At 43.6% G+C, this 18,723-nt stretch overlaps 3 protein-coding genes and 2 long non-coding RNA genes across 5 annotated transcripts; 3 read left to right on the top strand and 2 right to left on the bottom strand.

Annotated features, from left to right (window-relative positions):
- The first annotated feature begins 193 nt into the window (after positions 1-193).
- LOC307240769 lies at positions 194-829 on the top strand. Its single transcript, XR_013844525.1, has 3 exons — positions 194-233; positions 342-656; positions 751-829. It is a non-coding gene; the product is annotated as an uncharacterized lncRNA (long non-coding RNA).
- A 146-nt stretch (positions 830-975) lies between these two features.
- Positions 976-2,292, top strand: LOC307240771. The gene is made up of 3 exons (XR_013844526.1): positions 976-1,095; positions 1,443-1,489; positions 1,626-2,292. It is a non-coding gene; the product is annotated as an uncharacterized lncRNA (long non-coding RNA).
- A 698-nt stretch (positions 2,293-2,990) lies between these two features.
- LOC307240742 (pepsin A-like) lies at positions 2,991-5,476 on the bottom strand (the record flags this gene model as incomplete). Its single annotated transcript, XM_080014593.1, has 9 exons — positions 2,991-3,128; positions 3,216-3,314; positions 3,402-3,546; positions 3,637-3,753; positions 3,843-4,039; positions 4,208-4,326; positions 4,552-4,669; positions 4,894-5,035; positions 5,418-5,476. The coding sequence occupies 9 exons, from the start codon at positions 5,474-5,476 to the stop codon at positions 2,991-2,993; spliced, it is 1,134 nt and encodes a 377-aa protein (XP_079870719.1).
- A 1,324-nt stretch (positions 5,477-6,800) lies between these two features.
- prok1 (prokineticin 1) lies at positions 6,801-8,442 on the bottom strand (the record flags this gene model as incomplete). Its single annotated transcript, XM_080014808.1, has 3 exons — positions 6,801-6,920; positions 7,369-7,494; positions 8,368-8,442. 3 exons carry the CDS (start codon positions 8,440-8,442, stop codon positions 6,801-6,803), a joined length of 321 nt encoding a protein of 106 aa, XP_079870934.1.
- Positions 8,443-12,245: 3,803 nt separating this feature from the next.
- Positions 12,246-18,297, top strand: lamtor5 (late endosomal/lysosomal adaptor, MAPK and MTOR activator 5). The gene is made up of 4 exons (XM_080014761.1): positions 12,246-12,338; positions 12,423-12,484; positions 15,346-15,463; positions 17,967-18,297. The coding sequence occupies exons 1-4, from the start codon at positions 12,304-12,306 to the stop codon at positions 18,025-18,027; spliced, it is 276 nt and encodes a 91-aa protein (XP_079870887.1). The 5' UTR covers positions 12,246-12,303; the 3' UTR covers positions 18,028-18,297.
- The last annotated feature ends 426 nt before the right edge of the window (positions 18,298-18,723 follow it).

Below are 18,723 nucleotides of genomic sequence, written 5' to 3'. Positions count from 1 at the left end.
GAGAAATGACAGATTTTAAAATGAAGCAATAATGTAGAAAAACTGCAGCAGAGTCTGAAGTATCTTCCAGTGACCCCTCTGGCAACTTCTCCTTTCTTACTCAGCACAGGAAAGGAGGAGTGTATACTTTGTTCAAAAAGTGCAAAGCTTACTTTTCAAAAAAAAAAAGTGCTGAGCCTGTCTGAGCATTTGACACAAGATGAAGTTCACATATTTCTTGCTTCTTTTATTAGGTATGGTGAGTCCGTTTTCCCCCACACCTTTTACCCTCTTTCTGTGTGCCTTGCATTGACTTGTTATTATGGTATTTTATTTGCTCAGAGAACACGGTTGTTTTACAGATGCTCCTCATTCCAAAGGACAACAGACGGTTGAGACATATGGACAAATATTGCTGAAGCTTTCCTTCCCTGCCGTCTACAATGGTTTGGACAAATCCTGCTGCAAACTGTATCACAGAGCCTGTTACCCGCTCATGGACACCAAAGGTTTTACCTGTGACCGTCTGAGAGGAAGAGTCACCAAAACCCAAAACAACGGCTGGATTGAATTCAAAATATGGAATGCCCAGTTGGTGGATGCAGGCTATTATAGATGTTTGGTCGTGGGGACCCAAATCCATCAAATTTACCAAGACTTTTATGTGGAGATATCTGGTAAGTGATCTCACAATGTCCCGACCTTTAATTGTGTTAAACTGCCATGATGAACATTGTGATTCATATCTACAAATCTCCCTATGCTTTTTAGAACATTCAGCACGCCGAAACCTTCCTCTACCTTCACCAACATCCACCCTTAAACCCTTGAAGACGTTCAGAAGTCCCCCTGAGACGACTGGGTCCATCCTGGCCGAGGATCACAGTGGTGGTCCCGTGTAAGCACTCCATGAAAATTCCACTTCTTCAGCTTTCTTTGGTTGCAGTTGAAAAGCCACTATGGATGCAATGTGCAGGACCTTTAAATCAGTGTGCACTCCCTTTGCCAGCATTCCCTGGATCTCTGACGTGCATTTGGCTGCAATTGTGTCAATTGCAATTGCATTTATCGTTGTGCTTGTGACCACAGTTGTTTGCTGCAGACTCAAGGCAAAAAGTAAGCATTTCAACTTGAATCTAAAATATTAATTATTATTATTATTATTATTATTATTATTATTATTATTATTATTATTATTATTATTATAACAAAAATACAATTTGTATTATTATTATTATTATTATTATTATTATTATTATTATTATTGTTATTAATAACAACAACAATAATAATAATAATAATATATTTCTTGTTATAACGATGTAATAATTATGTATAATTTATAGAAAATTATAACTGTAATAAATATAAAATATAACTGATATAAATGTATACTTTCAACTATGCACACGATATTCGTTTAAATCTATAAACCACAACCTGATATGCTCTTTACTTCACAGAAAGACGTGTCCAAACACTATCTGACTCATCAAAACACCAGGCTCCTGTGAGTGCTAAAATAGGGCGTGTAGCCCCTATGACTCAGGCTCAGCTGTTGTTTCGACATAAAGAAATTTTTTTTTTTGTCACAAACGTCCTTCTTAAGATGTAACGTGACACTGGGTACCATTTGTCTGCCCCAGGAAGTGAGCAGCACTGTCTACACCACCGTGGACTTCATACCACGCCACACACCCTCACAGCTGTACGTAAACCTGTGGACTTTCAGCCCCACTGCAAGAGGCCCGGACACTGACTGGAGCGACGGGCGTGATTGGACCGTGGAGTACTCCACATTGGCTGTCAGTCAAGGAATATAAGTGAATATTATTCACTTTACCTGTCAGTGGTTTTAATGTTGTGGCTGATCGGTTTATATCCAGATCACAACAGTTAAAAGGGTGGGATCGCTTCTTTTCAGCCTTTTAAAATGTTGGTTCCCATCATTCAAACTGTTTGTGGCACAAACACTTAACAAACGAAAAACCTACCACTCTGCTGCAGATTGCTTTCAAAAAGGAGATTGCATGTATTTTTAAAAGCTTAAAAAGCTGCCCCATCGGACTGGACTCAAGCACAGTGAGAAGCAACAGCGGAGTGGGAAGTTTCTCAACAGTAAAGCTAAGTTGTGCCCTGGTCGAAAAAAATCCATTATGGACAACATTTTAGGTTTGCCCTCCCCTCATAATTTTCTATCTTACTTTCTTTGTTCATGATTAGATACATTAGGAGCCAGCGCTTTCTAAGAGATATACATATTTTATTTAATCTTTTTTGATATGTTAATGCTTAACGAGTTGTTTTATTTCCATTATTACAGCTTTACCAGTATTAATTTGACTGGTGATCCCAGATTTTACAATTTTGTCCTCTAAAGCCTGAGTGCAATGTTAATAAAGTGATCGAATGGAATTTCAAAGGCAATTCCGTTCTTTTGTACGTTTGGCGGTTTGATACCCGTCTTTCTTTCAGCAGCTCCTGATCAAGGGTCAACACACTGGTCGGTTTATCCAGTTTTATCTCTGTGTGTCCTTATTATCTTCCTCTCAACCACAACCTCAGACGAAACCTGATCCTCCACTATTCTATGGGTCACTCAATATTCAGTTTTCAGCCTCTTCTTCCTTTTCACAAAAATAGATAGCCACCATCCTTCATGGTACCTTCATGAAAGGATGGGTTTTTTTTCTTTTAAAGAGAAAAAAAATCAACACACTTGGGGTTCAGCGACATTTCATGACACTTGGACCAAACCAAAGGTTTTCCCAGCATAGTCGTTGCTGTATGGCAAACACGCATGGCAGCTTCTCTGGGTTTGTGTCACTGAAGTCACAATCACCAACGCAAAAGCACACACACCGTTTTGGTTGCTAAAATCAATTTTATTCCATGACAACTACAGCCCGGTCACCTCTACATCATTAACAATTTCCAGTTTAAATATTTAAGCTGTTCTTGACTCAACTCGGTCCACTAGCGGAACTGGATCTCCAGGTTAGCGCTTTGTTTTAGTTGACAGACTGAGCCAGACCGATTTGCTTAGACTGGGTGTCAAAGATGGCGTAGTACTCCCTGATGAAGACATCTCCCAGGATCCAGAGTTCAGAGTTGGCCTGGCTAAAGCCAGTGTGGCAACCGTAATAGTCCTAATGAGAGACAAAAAGAAATGTGTTGAACTCCCCAGTATTGCAAAAACTTGATACGTGTCTGCATATGTGACTGCGTTAACACACCTGAGAGACGTAGGCGGATGCAGAGATGGAGAAAGGGTGTCCATTGAGAGTGAAGGTCACGTCAGGCATGCTCTGGATGTTCTGGCAGTTGACTGTGGCCTGTGGGCAAAACATTTGATATCTGAGTAGTAGTAGTAGAACATTTCAGGAAATTTAAGGTCAAGCGAAAGTCGTCGTGTGACTCACATCTCCGTATTGGTTGTTAGAGGCTCCAACCCAAGAGTTCATGTTTTTGATGTCGTTGATTGGGCCAGCAATGAGGGAGGTACCAGTGTCAATGATGGCTTGGCAGCCGCCAACACAGGCCACAGCTTGGCCGTTGATCATCACACTATAAAGAGCACAGTTAGAACATTACATGCAAGTTATGTCTTTAAAAGGTCATTTCAGTCAATAAGTTTAACTGGACTTCTATTTATACTTGTCCATCTTGATCTGCCAGTAGGTGGCAGAGGTCAGAGGGATCCAGGTGATCTGTCCAGTGTAGTGGCCGGAATCAATGCCTCCCAAAACCAGCTCACTGTCCTGCTGGTTTTTTCTGAAATAATGGAAAAACAAATATCAGACATACAATATCACGGAAAAGAAAACACAAACACAGCTGACCTTGCTGTACTAGGTCAGTACCCGCTCAGATAGACGGAGAAGATAGGCTCGGAGACCAGGTCCTGTTTGACCATGTTGTCAAAGACGGGCATCACGTTGTCAGCGGCGAGCGACTGGAAGGCTAATCCCAGGATGCCATCAGCGGCCATGTGGGCCATGAAGGGAGCCTCGGTCTCGCTGATTCCGAACACCTGGTTGGTCACGGAGACGTCACCAACCTACACACAAAAGGGTGGCTGTCATTCACAGTCAACTAGATCGCGGGTTCACAAATTTTATTATTGCAAGGCCCCTTTGCTGGAAAAACGAAAACAAAACTTGATAACAGTTTAGACATAATAGCTGGTATTGTAATGCATTTTTGTTTCTGGGGGTGTTTCAGTCACCTGCACAGTATCAATAGCCAGTCTTCCAGTCATACTGCCAGTGCCGTACTGGATGGACAGAGGCTGGTTGCCCCACCGGAAGCTGGAGGACTGCTGTGGGATGAATTTCCTGTGGTTTTCTGCAAAACATTGTGGCAGACTTTGGAGCTCTGTATTGGATGGACTGTATTTGATAGTGGTATTGCTAAGGCTTATTGTTGGAACACCCTCCGAAGACCCCATTGCACTCCTCCATATTTTCCCAGCATAGCTATTTGGTAGATACCCAACTGAGATATGCCTGGTCTACAGCACAAATCCAAACAAGCCACCTCTGTTGTGGTACCCGTGTCAGTGGGACTCACTGCAAGCCTGGTCGCTGCAGTAGACCGAGGGGACCCACAGGTTGGCGGAACCAGTGTCGAAGATCACTTTGAAGGACTGGGGAGGGGTGCCAATGGAGATCACGCCATAGTAGGACATCTAGGATGACACAGCAATGGGCAGGAAGACACGCATGATTATTTAAACTCAAACATACATATACATACGGTCATACAGATATGCAGTGAAATGTCATGACACCCGGTGATTACGAAAATCTCTTGAACTTGAACTTGAACTTGAACATTGACCATTTAAAGGCTTTTTGCAGAAGGTTAAAATCAGAAACAAGGTGAAACATCCTCCTTTTGGTCTGAACTCACGTCAGCATCGTTGGTCATGGACTCAGTGCCAACTTGGTTGAACTTGCCCGTCGGGTTGTACGGGTACTGCTTCCTGACCTGCTCCCACAGACCTTTCTCCTGCAGGGACTCCCTCGCAGTCTTCCCCTTGATCAGGGTAATCCTGCACACAAAACCATAGACACATATTTTTAATGTTAAGTAGTTTGGCCTTAGAGTCTAAATCAGCGTTACAGTCCCTTCAAGGGTGTTGGTTTAAATCTTGATGCCGTGACTGATGTTTGCTAAGCTTTCTCAAAGGAATAAAAATAATGTGCTAATCGAATGTATTCACCAAGCCTCTCCTTCCTGTTCAGCATGGAAGATAAGGAGAATAAGCCCAGATCTCCTACTTTACAATGCTGTTAGTGTATAAAGCCATCCACCCTGAAGGGCCAGCCCTAGGACAATAAAGAACACATTCCTGGCTGTGTATGTTATGGCATGTACAGTAAGTAGATATTTACTTTTTTTTTTATTTTTCTTGTGAGTCAAGTTATACTTACTTGTGGAGACATTCGGAGAAAGCCACCAGGGCCAACAGGACGACGAGTGACTTCAGCATGTTGTTCGCTTCGCTGTTGGATGCAGAGTGTGTGCTTCTTGGTTCGGGACTCCCAAGTTTTATACTGTACACAGCACGTTATGTCCCCGAAATGCCCTTCCGTCTAACTATTTCCATCCCCTTATCTCTAGCACATGCGATTAGATAAAATGTGAGACAATGATAAATAATGATCTTTTATCTATAAACAAATATCCCTTTTAAAGGGAAAGCGTTGATAAAGCTCCTAAATTGTTAGTTAAAATTATAGAATTTAATATGTATTTTCTAAAATGTTGGCGGATAGAATGATGGTTCCTACTTTTTAGTATACAAATTAAAAATGGTTTGGTAAAATTGGACAATTTATTCAAATATTAAAAATTATGCTCAATAGTTATTGACAAATGGTTAAAGATATGTGTAAAAATGGCCAAAAAGAACGTACTTCCTGTCCGGAAAGAGAAGGTTAACCTTCATAATCTTATCCAAAAATGAATTAATGATTGCAAAATAAACACAAGACCGATTGGAATATTTGTTATTCATAGTTTTTGTTTAATGTTGATATCCACTCTTTCTGAGAAAAAAACACATAGATGCAGGCCACTTTGATAGTGTTATTTAATCTATTATGTATTTTGGGGCTTATAATTGTATTGTAATCATATCACTGACATCTTGCACTTTGTAATACAGTTGTTTTCTGTGTTTCCAATATTGGAATATACACATTTTCACTCATTTTAAGTGGAATTCATTGTCAAAAGACCTGCATTTATCTGGGAAAAGTATATATTGGAGGATTGGGTTAAGCGGACTAGGAAGGTCATGCATGTACTGATGAAGGTGAGAGCTTGATTTTCACCTTCAAGTCAGATTGAAAGAACGTCACACAAGGAGCACACACCACCACTCACAAACACACAAAAAACATACGCAGGTCTTTGATCAAACTGACGTCATATCACTTTAGTTTTATTTTCAAATGTTTAAATATTTCTCTGGATAAATAAAAATACATAGGCATGAAACAAAAATAGCAATATATTGCAGGCTTCACCAAAAGCTTGTCAGGACCCTTGTTCTCTATCCAGTAAAAGGTTTGCCGCCCTTTTTACTGGAACGGGTACATTGTCTTGGCATTTCATTTTCAACCCACAGATGCATTACTTGAATCCAGATGTACATTGGATACAGTGCGTAGTAAACACCAATAAAAGTAAAGAATAAGAGATGGGAGACGAATTTGCGCTCCGTGGTCGGCTGTTCAAGGCTTGGTTGGAGGCGCTGCGTGCGCTGTGCTTCTTTTTCCTTCGTTTTATTTTTTATTTTTTGGGATCCATTAATAGTCCATATTTTTGAAGTTGTCAGTACACCTGTATGTGCCTTCAGTGTACCGGCTGCAAGCCAAGTGAGGAAGACAGGGGCAGGTGTGGTGCTGCCTCTTTCCTGGGTAGGGCACCTGAAAACACAAGACATGGAGAGGGGAATGCTGTCTCACCCTGTCTCTGGTCAGGGCTCATGGCTCAGATAGAGCGATTATCTTCACAGAATTTATCATCGCCATCTCCAGACAATCAAAGTGAAGGATGGTTGTGACAGCTTGATTCGGGGTACAGTCGATCAATAGTCTCTGCAGTTATAAGCGGATTTTCTAAAGCCCCTGAAGCTAGAACTTGATAGCATCTTAACTTCTGCAAATAAAGAAACAGGCCAACGCACGCGCGCTGGCCTGTTTCTCACTGGTCCTCACAAGTATAGCAATGCAAATACGCATGCACGCGCACACACACACACACACACACACACACACACACACACACACACACACATACACACACAAACACGCACAAACACACAGAGTGCACGATAGTAAGTTGCATGCAGATAGGTTATACGTTTCTGTGCACCTTGTGGCTGAAGGGGTGGCATTCATCCCCTTCCACGCCCCTCGGGACACACATCCTCAGCCCCCTCAGCCAGAGACTGACAGCGCAGCACAGCCCCAAGCCACACTGCGTGTCTCTCTCACATGACTGAAAGAAGAAGAAAACTGTTTGAGCAAAGTTAGAGTGATGAACACAGGGTGTTGAGAATTACAAATAGGGAAATATAAAGAGAAAGCCAGAAATAGAAGGAGAACCAAGAGAGTTTTTGATGCATAATGAAATTTATTGTCTGTATTGGCATATAGTGTCATTTCCCTTAATGTTTGCACGGCAAAAGCTGTTTTATCTATTGCCTGTCATCTTCTAATCTATTTAAAAGTGTATTCCAATTAGCTGACTAGAATAATTTCCTCTTGTTTGTCCATTGTATTTGAAAAAATTAAGGATGTGGTTTTGCATTCGGTCGGTTCAGTTGGTAATTGCATTCACTCAGTAACTGAATTAACAGAAAATGAATAGGCAAAGGAAATATAATTATTTGAAAATACATTGTTTGCACATCAGCGGTTCAAGAAACAAAGGGCAATTTTCTTATATGTAGAAAGCTTCTTGTTTGTGCAACTATGTGTGCTATACTGTAATAGTCAAATTCACTGTGACCACAGAGTATGGTGGGAAGTTTCCAAGGCAACTCATCGACATTGTTATTCGGACACTCTCAGAATCACAGTGACTTTAATGCCATGTTTGATGTGTGACGTATGGAATCTGCCTGTGCAGGTGCAATGACATGTCAAAAATAATTTAATAACATTTGAAAATTCACTACTAGGACCACTGACATACACAAGCAGTGCAGTGTGTAGTATCCCATGTGTAGCATAATTGAAATGGTTAGTAAAGACATGGCCGTAAAACATTAAGTTCAATTAAACAATAAACAACAGAACTGTTTCTCCAATCGCAGTCTTAAATGTAATACTGATCACTGACCAGATCCACGGGAGAGCTCCCACTCACCCCAGTGATGACGGCTGCTCTGGAGCAGCTCAGAGCCAGCAGCAGGATGGAGAGCAGCACCGCCCTGGAGCCCATGGCGGATGCGGGACAACAGCTCTCTGGCTTCACAAAAAACTGGACTGAACTACCTCTGCTGTCCCTTCGTGCCCGGCGCCTCGAACTGTGTCTCTGGCTCTGTGCTTGTGTACATCCCCAGGTCTCCTGGGCTACACCCACTCCCACTCTCTCATCCGTTGCCACCCCCCACCCCCCACCAGCGGCGGTCTTAGTGATTTGGCGGCCCGAGGCAGGACCAATGTGAGGCCCTTCTCCACCTCACTTAATGCTAGCATATAGTAAACAAAAACTGTGTAGAGAGAGCTCCTTTCAGTGAAGGAGCTAAATGAGGCTGCTAACCGAAGCGTTCAAACGCTCTTCGCTCAGTGGTTCAAAGAGACAAGTTGTTGGACGAGAAACTTCAGCGTTGGAGGACTTGATCCGATGCCGGGTGAGCTTTTGAAAGCTGGCAACACAAGTGCGCGTTGAAATGAGCCCGGCGTGCTGAGCGTGGAGGCGACCCGGTGGCGTGGTGGTGGTGTCATCGCACACCCAGGACAGGTCCGCGGCTATCAGGTGGAAAATTGTTGGAATGAATCCTGCTGCCTGGGTCTGGGTCTGGGTCTGGGTCTGGGGGGGTGGGACTCTGTGCCCCCACCAGCCTCCGGAAACGATGACAATAGGGGGTTTTCCGGGAGAAAGCTGTGCACGGCTGAAGTCCTGAAACGCCTCACAACTGGCAGTCGTCGTAATTTCAAAGATGTTTTTTACGTCTTACACCGTATTTTAGCTTTAAGACTGAGTGCTCTCCACCTACAAAAGTGCAGTGTCTCAATCATCGTGTTAGATGGTCACACGATTCGCAGCGTTCGTTCGGGTATACATCATCTGTAAGAGAGTTATTAAACTAGACGATATGTTTACTCATCACGCGTCTGTGACAAAATGAAACAAACGTAACCGAGATGCTTTCTTCTTCTGAACACACTTCTCCATCTACAACAACAGTCAGCTGCATGCGGCTTTCTCTCAGAAAAAACCCTAGTGGCATTGTTCCCAGAGGTTAGGGGGGCTTCGAGTTATCCCCCAGACCAGCGGCAGTGGCGATTCTAGGCGGTGGCCAAGGGTGGCCATACCATGGCCACCACTAAAATCTCATTGGCCACCCCTATGGCCACCACTATGGCCGCCCCACATCTGATAGGTAGCTGGTCAAGTTCAACAACACAAGAAGGCAGGACAAACATTGGTCGCTCGGGCCCCCCGTGCATCTTGCGTGCACAAGCTCCAGACCGGCTTTGTTCCCGCTCCCTTCACGGTTCTGGCTAATTGTAAATAAACATGTTAAAATAAACTTTGTTTGTTCACCGTTAATGGTACGCCCCACCATGGTGCCGTGACATGCCTCCCCCACGCCAACGAGGTTTTGGTGTGCCACCCCAAGATTTTCTGTGGTCCTATCTGGCCACCCCCATGAAAAATTTCTGGTGACGCCACTGACCAGCGGGTTTTGTTGGTGTTGCGATCCAGCTACCGGGGCAGTTGAACAGGCCACCTGCCCGACATCCTCGGATGTATTCCGGGTGCACAATTACAACACCATCAGGCCAACAGGTCGCTTTCCCGCTCAGCCTTTCACGGTCTCTCGGCGCATTTAAACGCGCAGCTGTGTTGCTGGCTTTCAAAATCTCTCCCGGCATCGAACCCTCAAGTCCCGCCACACTGAAGTTCTCATCCAACGAGTCTTACGGCGCAAAGCTTGGTTGTCTCCTCCAATCATTTCATTCAAGGAACGGGATTTGGATGGAGGAACCAACCACCACGCCACCAGGTCCCCTTTTAACTCAGCCTTGGTCTCCTGGCGCTTTTAAACGCTCACTCGTGTCGCCGGCTTTCAAGTGCTCGAGAAGGAGAGACTGAGGGACGGGAGTGCACGGAGCAGCAGCCAGGGAAACACAGCATACCAATTATACCTTTCTTCTCTCTTCTTCTTTGATATGCTTCTTATTTAAATTATGTTTTTATTTGTGTTTTTTTTTTACAGTGATCAAGAATATAATAAAAACAAAAAATCCTATCCTGTGCACGGTATCGCTTCATTTCGGGTGTCAATTCTCACGTCGTGTTTTGGTGACAAAACGTAGTTCGGAGACCCGACAGACTCGTCGGAGGTTCCTCCCGGTGAAAGATCTTGTAATGTATGACCCCCTGTCACCGATGAGTCATGTAGTGTGAAAGCCACAAGACCGCAAGATTTCCTATCACAAGACAGAACGTTGTGTGCTGTGAACAGTACAGCGATCTGACGATGCTGCAAGTTGTGTATTGTGTACAGGGCATAATTAGGACCAGAACCAATGTGGCTGCTCAAACCATACCACCCCCCGACACCACAGCGCACTTTTGTTGGAAAGATCAGGACTTGAACCTGTGATTGTTTAAGAACCCATTTTGCGTATTGTTTTGATGTGTCTGTTTTAGGACTAGATATGGAGGAATATATTCAATAGTGTAACTGTAGTTTCATACGTTATAATGTAGATTTCAGTAGTGCAACATATTTGAATCCCCCTTTTGCTTTTGATTGGAGAAGGATTGTGTGTGTGTGTGTGTGTGTGTGTGTGTGTGTGTGTGTGTGTGTGTGTGTGTGTGTGTGTGTGTGTGTGTGTGTATGCGTGCATGTGTGCATGCGCGCGCATGTGTGTCTGTGTGTCTCCATTTTGTGAGTAGCCCTTGATCCTAGCTTGACGAATCATGGAGTGTGGGCGACTTAGAGCAGCAAGGTCCTGATTTACAGTGTTAGGCGTGAGAGAAGACAGGACGGGAGCGAAAAAGAGAAGAATTGAAAGAGGGGGGCAGGGCAAATCCCATCGGTTAGGCGGTGAGACGCTTGCAGGTGATGGATTCCTCGGATGCCATCGCTACATCCCTGCTTTTCTGTCCGGTCAGCAGCAGCACCGAGGCCACGCCGCCGGGTCGGTCGACAGAAACCCTCTATATCCTCTAAATCTGTCTATAGACATCTACATAAACAAAATATGCCAATAAACTGAATCATGAGGCCAGTGAGGTGTGGTAGTGATATTTTTGTGTGTTTTCTTTCTCCAGACTCTGGAGTAGGAGCAGTTGCTAATAAAAACTATATATATATAGTGAAATGATTACATTATTAATCTGTTATGGATTTAATAAGACAGCAAATGCACCGAGGAAAAAAAAATACTACATTAATGTTGGTTTATTAAACAGCCTCATCTGTTTTATTTTGATAAGAGATACGAGATTCTAAGTATATTTTTCTGTCCGTTAGATGCATACTCAAGCTGAGAATCATTCATATTATGAAAATCACATTGACATGGCTTTGTGTGAGTGCATAGGGATGCAGCCACGTAGAAGCAGTGCATAAACGCTGAATATGTATGTTAAACAAATATGTCATATGCTGCTAGGAAATTATTGACACTTCCATTAGCCACCGGGGTTTGAATGTTACGATTGTTTTAAGGTTTCACAGGCTTTGGATCTCTCATAGACAGGAAGTGTATTGTGTACTGATAGATCTCTATTGATAATAGGCGACAGAGAGCACGAGAGCCTTCAATATCCTCGACATCTTCATGCCTGAGGGAAAGGAATATATGATGTGTGTGTCATAGTCATTAAATGTCACACCAGGCAAGTGTTTTAAGTTGCAATGCTGCATTAGATTTACAACAATCATCATCAAGCCCATTTTTGTTACGAACATAACTATTCGGTTACAATCGCGTAACCAGACGCGCGAGTCTGACCCTCGCGTGCACTCGTAGCGCACGTGACAGTCAGCTGACTGAGGGAGAGAACCCGGAAGTAAACACGGCACCAAAGTTTGTTTACAGTTGTTGGCGTCGAGTGATCATGGAGGCGACGCTCGAACAGCATCTGGATGAAACGTAAGTAATTATCGAACAACGCGTGGATTCACCCTCCGTCTTTAATAACTGACCTTTAAAACGCTCTCTCTTGTTTTCTGACAGTATGAAGAACCCAGCGGTTGTGGGTGTGCTCGTTACGGACCAGCAAGGACACAACCTGGGCTGTGAGAAAACACGTCTTTATTGAAAAAAAAAAAAAAGTTATTTTATTTGAAATAAAATGTTTAATTTGAAATGGTTTCACCCAAAAGTCCACGTAGGTGCGTAGAAGGACAGGCCGTCCGTATGCTTTTTAACGGTTTCTTAGCCGCCTGATTTAGAAACGGCATCTTCAGGTTCAGGGACAGATTTTCCATCCTGTTGTTGGTGTCCGCCCTGGAGGGGTGGGGACCCGAGTTGTTTTTGTTCCGTCTCTTCTTCTTCTAGCCATTATCGCCGGCCAGAGTGCCGGCGCTCAGAAACCGTCGAACCCGCGGACACAAATGAATAAGATTTGCATTTGGGGCAGTCCACACATGCCGTGGTCCAAGTGTGATCCACATCGTACTATATCTGTAGGAGGAGTGAGTGAAAAGACAGCGGAGCGAAGGGACAAGGGGTGGTGGGGCAGAGGGCTTTGTGACGTCGTCGTCCAACATGGCATACAGGCACCCCTCACTTAACGACCTACCGGTTCAACGGCCGCGCGGACTTGCGACCAGCTCTCCGATCAGTCGGTATTGTACGCCGTACCAGAACTTTGGTCGTGGCAAGGCAGCGCGGCGTCTCGGCGTCAAGCATCTCATCTCATCGCCGTTCTCAAGTCTCGGTCTCGTTCCCGTAGTCGGTGAGTATTGTCTCCAGGCGTGGGAACGGAACTCGGTCGTTAAGTGAGCGGTACCCGTATATGTGCAGGGTATGGCTCGGGGGGCTTTTGCATGGAGCGCAGCGCTCTAGACTCTACTGGTGTGTTGGTGTGTTTGTAGCGCCGCACAACGATCGCCGCCATGTTGAGACCAGAGTATCCGTAGGCTCACACCAGAAGCGATCGCTTCTGTACGCTCAATCGCCAAAGAGCCGTCACTTCTAGCTCACACCAGAGGCGATCGCCGTCGCTTGTAGGTATTCCTGTTCAACTCATCGCCAAAGAGCTGTCGCTTCTAGCTCACGCCGGAGGCGATTGCCGTCGCTTGTAGGTATTCCTGTTCAACTCATCGCTTCATGTGCACATAGCTGCATTCATTTATTTAGATGTTGTCTGTAAATATGTTAAATTTTAAGTGACACGGTTATTTTTTACAATTATATTTGTTAATAAAATGTCATATACCATATAATGCATATGCAACATGACCCACTCATCTATCTATCTATCTATCTATCTATCTATCTATATAACTTTATATATATATATATATATATATATATATATATATATATATATATATATATTTATATTTATATATACTTTTTTACATTTTATACCAGATTAGCGTCACAAAAGATATTCCCATGTATTCTGACTATATGATGCGTGCTATATTATGACATCATACTGTTCATGGAAAGTGTTTTTAATCAAACGATATGGAAGTACAGGGACACTCCACGAGAACTTCAACAGAGATCCAACTTGGACTTTCACATTTTAACTTCAGGGCATCATGTAATAAACCTCGGCAGGGATCCCAACTACCGTCCGAAACTTCTTCCACGCGTTGTTTTTTTTTTTTTAATTACGTCTCTTCGCAAGTCGTAATGCACGGGCAAACCAGCTACCGCAACGATAAGCTTCTCCTCCATCATGGGAAACATAAGTTTGGTAGGGACCAAAGTCAGGGGATCGTTCATCTTTTTTTATTTTAGCCGTCGGACCAGTGGAAATGCATTATCGCTGTTTTGCGTCACAGCTTATGAGCATAAAGTTTAAATCCGTTCAACTTTCTCCCATCGTCTAGTCTCCCGAGATTGCGTCACTTTGCTCCTCGTCGACATCTCCCGCTGGGAATCACTGACTTCCGACCACATTGCCGCTGCATGTGGTCTCGGGGGTGAGCGTACAGTGTGGCGTCATGATCGAGATTCCAGTCACGGCCGCCCTTGATTGGCGGATCGCCTGTCAAGCGCAAACTGAGCGCAGCAGAGAGATGAGATTGAGATGAGACAGTGCAGGCTTATCTCAGTATAGATTATTAAAACACGAATGAATATCATTTCACATTTATTTGGATTTTGGTGACATTCCAACTAAAAAAAAAAAAAAAAAGCAAAGTGAAGCTGTGAAATGTTTGCAAGAGTTTAAGTAAGTTAACATGTTATTTGTGGTAAGTGGGGGGTTTCCAGTTTACGTTGTGTAGTTGTCTGTAGTTGTACTTTATTTCTTTTTTTTTTTTTTGTTTTTTTTTTTACATAAGTGCAATTGCTGCGACTAACCCGGACCCCGTCTGTTGCTGCCTGCAACTCTATTTTTGGCTTAGTATCTGACTTTGACATTCTTGAGTTGAAAATGTAGGGTCTTTTCCAAAAAGTGTGTCGCCAATGTTATGGAGGGATACTTTTCAACTTTGCATGGTTTAAGTGGTAATCTCTGAGATTATAAAGCCATTTTTGATAACTATCCGATACTGATTTAGCTGATGTTTTTAATAAACTGCCGTTCAATGTATTCACATTATACATTATGTGCTTCTCTATATGGTATTTCCATTGTTGCTGGTGGGGTCTGTCTTTTGCAGCAAAAACTCACTGATCAGCATGCACAAGAAGTAAAATGCAGCCACAGTGAATTTGGCGTTGCTAGCTTTGGTCGGTAAACTTTTGATGTGAACGAACATTCCCAAAAAAAGAACAGTGCCCTCTGGGGAAAAATGTAAAGTAATATAATTCTCCTTTTCATTATTTTCCAACCAATCAATTAGAGAAAAGTCTGTTTACTAATCGCGAGTGTTTATAGCACCACAACATTGATTATTACATTATTATGAAGTATATTCCAAGTACCATTGATGTCAAGTAATAATTGTATTCTTTATTACGCGTTGAATAGGTCGTGGCTCCTTGGCAGACGAACACGGCGGTGTGGTGTCGGTGCTGGCCAAACAAGCGGCGGCGCTCACAAGAGACCCCACGGACACGCCCACCGTGTGCCTGGAGTCTGACACAGGGTGAGGGCGAGCGCCAGACGGTGGCGGTCAGCTCGAGGAGGGTTGGACCGCCGTCTTTCTATCCTTGGTTCACTGTCATCCTCTTAATGTTCCATAAAGGTTCGAAGCGAACGTCTTAACAAAACACAAAGCCGAGATCTAGAGAGAGAGGGGGAAAAAAAAAAAAAAAAAAAAAGGTAATTCACCTACAAGTGGATTCCTTGTAATTATTTTTTGGTCTATTTTTGCCTTTATTGCAGAGCTCAGTGGAGAGGGATGGGAAATATTGAGGTAGAGTGAGATACGGGCAGAAAGTGACCACTGGACGGATTGGAGCCTGGGTGGCTGCAAGGCAGTTCGCTACATGGTACACGCACTTAACTGGTTGAGACACTAGAATTGAATCAATATAATAAGTTTAGGGTTTTACCCCAATTCTGTTTGTAAACCTATATTGGGGATCGAGGGTAGCCGCTGGGCATGTCTGCATTAGCGCCTGTAGCGATGGGGGGGATTCTGGGACGACCACAACTCTCTGTTAACCTTCCGGAGGTGAAGTGGGTCTAATCCAATGAAACATCGGTGAAAGAAGGTGCCCACTCGATAACCTCAGTGGAATACTCCCGCTGGCAGCTTGGTGGTTGGTGGTTGTCGCGGCTTGGTAGCCCCCCCCCCCCAAAAAAAAAAAAAAAAAGACATTTGGAGCTGGTTCATAGAGACTCCTGAAGGTTTCCGAGGAACTCTCCTTCGGCGCGGTGCCGGGCGTGTGTGGCTCGACCGAGCTTTCTGTGTGTCGCCCCCTGATTTGTAGCACAAGGGATTTAACATCAGATCATGTGTGTTGTAGTTTGCTGCCGACACACTTGCCGCCTGTGTGGAACAAAAGCCCCCCGGCGGCTCCCCTGCCCTCACGACCCTTCTTGATCTGGAAACAAAGGGTTTTGTTTTTTTTTGTTGGTTTTTTTTTTTTGCCACAGCGCTGGTGTTATCATTATTATTATTATTATTATTATTATTATTATTATTATTATTATTATTATTTAATTTTTTAGCTTGAGATGAAACCAGAGTGTGCGTGACTGTTTGATCCCTCCTTTGAGATGCGGCGACGCGAAAATACCACTGGCGGGGCGCCAATGGGATTTTCCCCCAAATTGTGCCGATTGATCCCTTGTATTTAAACCGTTTGGTTTTGTTGTTAAAAAAGTACTACCTCGTTCTAGTACTACCACATTCCACTATTAACTCATTCAAGTACGACCTCATTCCAGTACTACCTCATTCTTGTACTACCACATTCCAGTACTGACTCATTCAAGTACTAACTCATTCAAGTACTACCTTATTCCAGTACTACCTCATTCTAGTACTTCCACATCCCAGTGCTACCTCATTCAAGTACAACCTCATTCTAGTACTACCACATTCCAGTACTACCTCGTTCCAGTACTTCCACATTCCAGTACTACCTCATTCCAGTGCTACCACATTTCAGTACTACCTCATTCCAGTACTACCATGTTCTAGTACTACCACATTCCAGTACTACCTCGTTCCAGTACTACCTTGTTCCAGTACAACCACATTCCAGTACTACCTCGTTCCAGTACGACCACATTCCAGTGCTACTTCAATCTAGTACTACCTCATTCTAGTACTACCACATTCCAATGCTACCTCATTCCAGTACTGCCTCATTCCAGTATTACCACATTCCAGTGCTACCTCATTCCAATACTACCTCATTCCAATACTACCTCATTCCAGTATTACCCCATTCCAGTACTACCCCATTCCAGTACTACCTCATTCCAGTACTACCTCATTCTAGTACTACAATATTCCAGTGCTACTTCATTCCAATACTACCTCATTATGGTACTACCACATTCCAGTACTACCTCATTCCAGTACTACCTGGTTCTACTACTACCACATTCCAGTACTACCTCATGCCAGTACTACCTGGTTCTAGTACTACCACATTCCAGTACTACCTCATTCCAAAGCGGTGTGCTGGTCAAAACGCTCAAAAATCTGCTTTGCTGCGCTGCCACCTTGTGGATGCTGCGAACTATCACGGCCCCCTGCCGCCAACGCCTCGTCTCCCTACAACTATTACGAGCGTTTCCCAGTCCTTCAGCTTCACACCGACGTGGAGAAAGAGTGAGCCCACGTGCCGGTTTAAGTCTAGGTTTCTTTCTTTTTTCTTGGGCTTTATTATTTTTTAGTTTTGCTTGGTTGCCTGGCATGCGCCTAAGCGTTGGGAGGATCACACGATCACGAGACGGGAAATATGTGACGTCGTGGCATTTTAAGCTGGGGTGATGAGTAGAGTTCCCCAAGTTTACCAAAAAGCTCTCGCAGATCAGTGAAGGTCAGCTGTTGAAATGTCCAGCATTTTGATTGACGGTTTGGGTGTATCTTTCTCAGTTGTGTGTATTTGTGTACATATATATATATATGGTTTTTTTTTTAATATATATATATAATTGCAGTGACATGACTCTTTACATTTTTACAGGAACATTCTGGTGAGGACACATGGAACCATCACGGTGGCGGTTCACAAGATAGCCTCGTAAAGGAACCCCACGGAGAGACCACTCAGAGTATTCTCGTACAGTAACTTATGCACATTTGTACACGTTGACACAAATACTCAATGGGCTTTTATAATTTAATGTTGTTGTTTTTTTTTTTGCCCCCCCCCCCCCCAATGTTATGAAGTTTTCATGGACATATATTTTAGAGTGAAGATCATCGCCGTCTTGTCTTTTCGATCATTTGTGATTCTAGAACTGTGCGGTCAGACATGGTACTGGTGTGATTTCAAAATAAATTAAAAACTGCGACAAACATCATTTGAATGGTCTTATTTCCTTTTTTTTTTTTTTTTTTTTTTTTTTTTTTTTGTTCCTTTCAATATACTGTACCACCCATGCTGTATTCATGTCTACAGTACTGTGGAAAACCTTTCAAGTATGACCAGCCATGATCAACCTTAACCCCAGTGGGGGTTAAGCAGCAGTCATCCATCCACTATTTTTTTTTTTTCCCCCCCTTGAACGTTCCCTGTATTTGGAATTGAAATGCTTTGGAATTGAGCATTTCCTGGCGGGTGGAGACACCACCCGCGTGCGCACGTTTTGTGAACAAACCTCCACAACATCTCAGACCTGCCTGGGAGTCCGTGCCCAGAAAGCCTGTATTTGCACCTGCTTTTCACACAATCAGCCTGTTTTGAGGTTGCCCTTTGACCTTTTGTCGAATCGGCCCGT

The sequence above is a fragment of the Zeus faber genome (assembly GCF_960531495.2).
Source record: "Zeus faber genome assembly, chromosome: 15".
NCBI lineage: Eukaryota > Metazoa > Chordata > Actinopteri > Zeiformes > Zeidae > Zeus > Zeus faber.
This window is presented reverse-complemented; position numbering and strand designations above follow the sequence as displayed.

Coding starts and splice junctions, on each gene's coding strand:
- lamtor5 (XM_080014761.1), top strand. CDS start 12,304: ATGGAGGCGACGCTCGAACAGCATCTGGATGAAAC. Junction 12,339..12,422: donor GAACAGCATCTGGATGAAAC/GTAAGTAATTAT, acceptor GTTTTCTGACAG/TATGAAGAACCCAGCGGTTG. Junction 15,464..17,966: donor TGCCTGGAGTCTGACACAGG/GTGAGGGCGAGC, acceptor ACATTTTTACAG/GAACATTCTGGTGAGGACAC.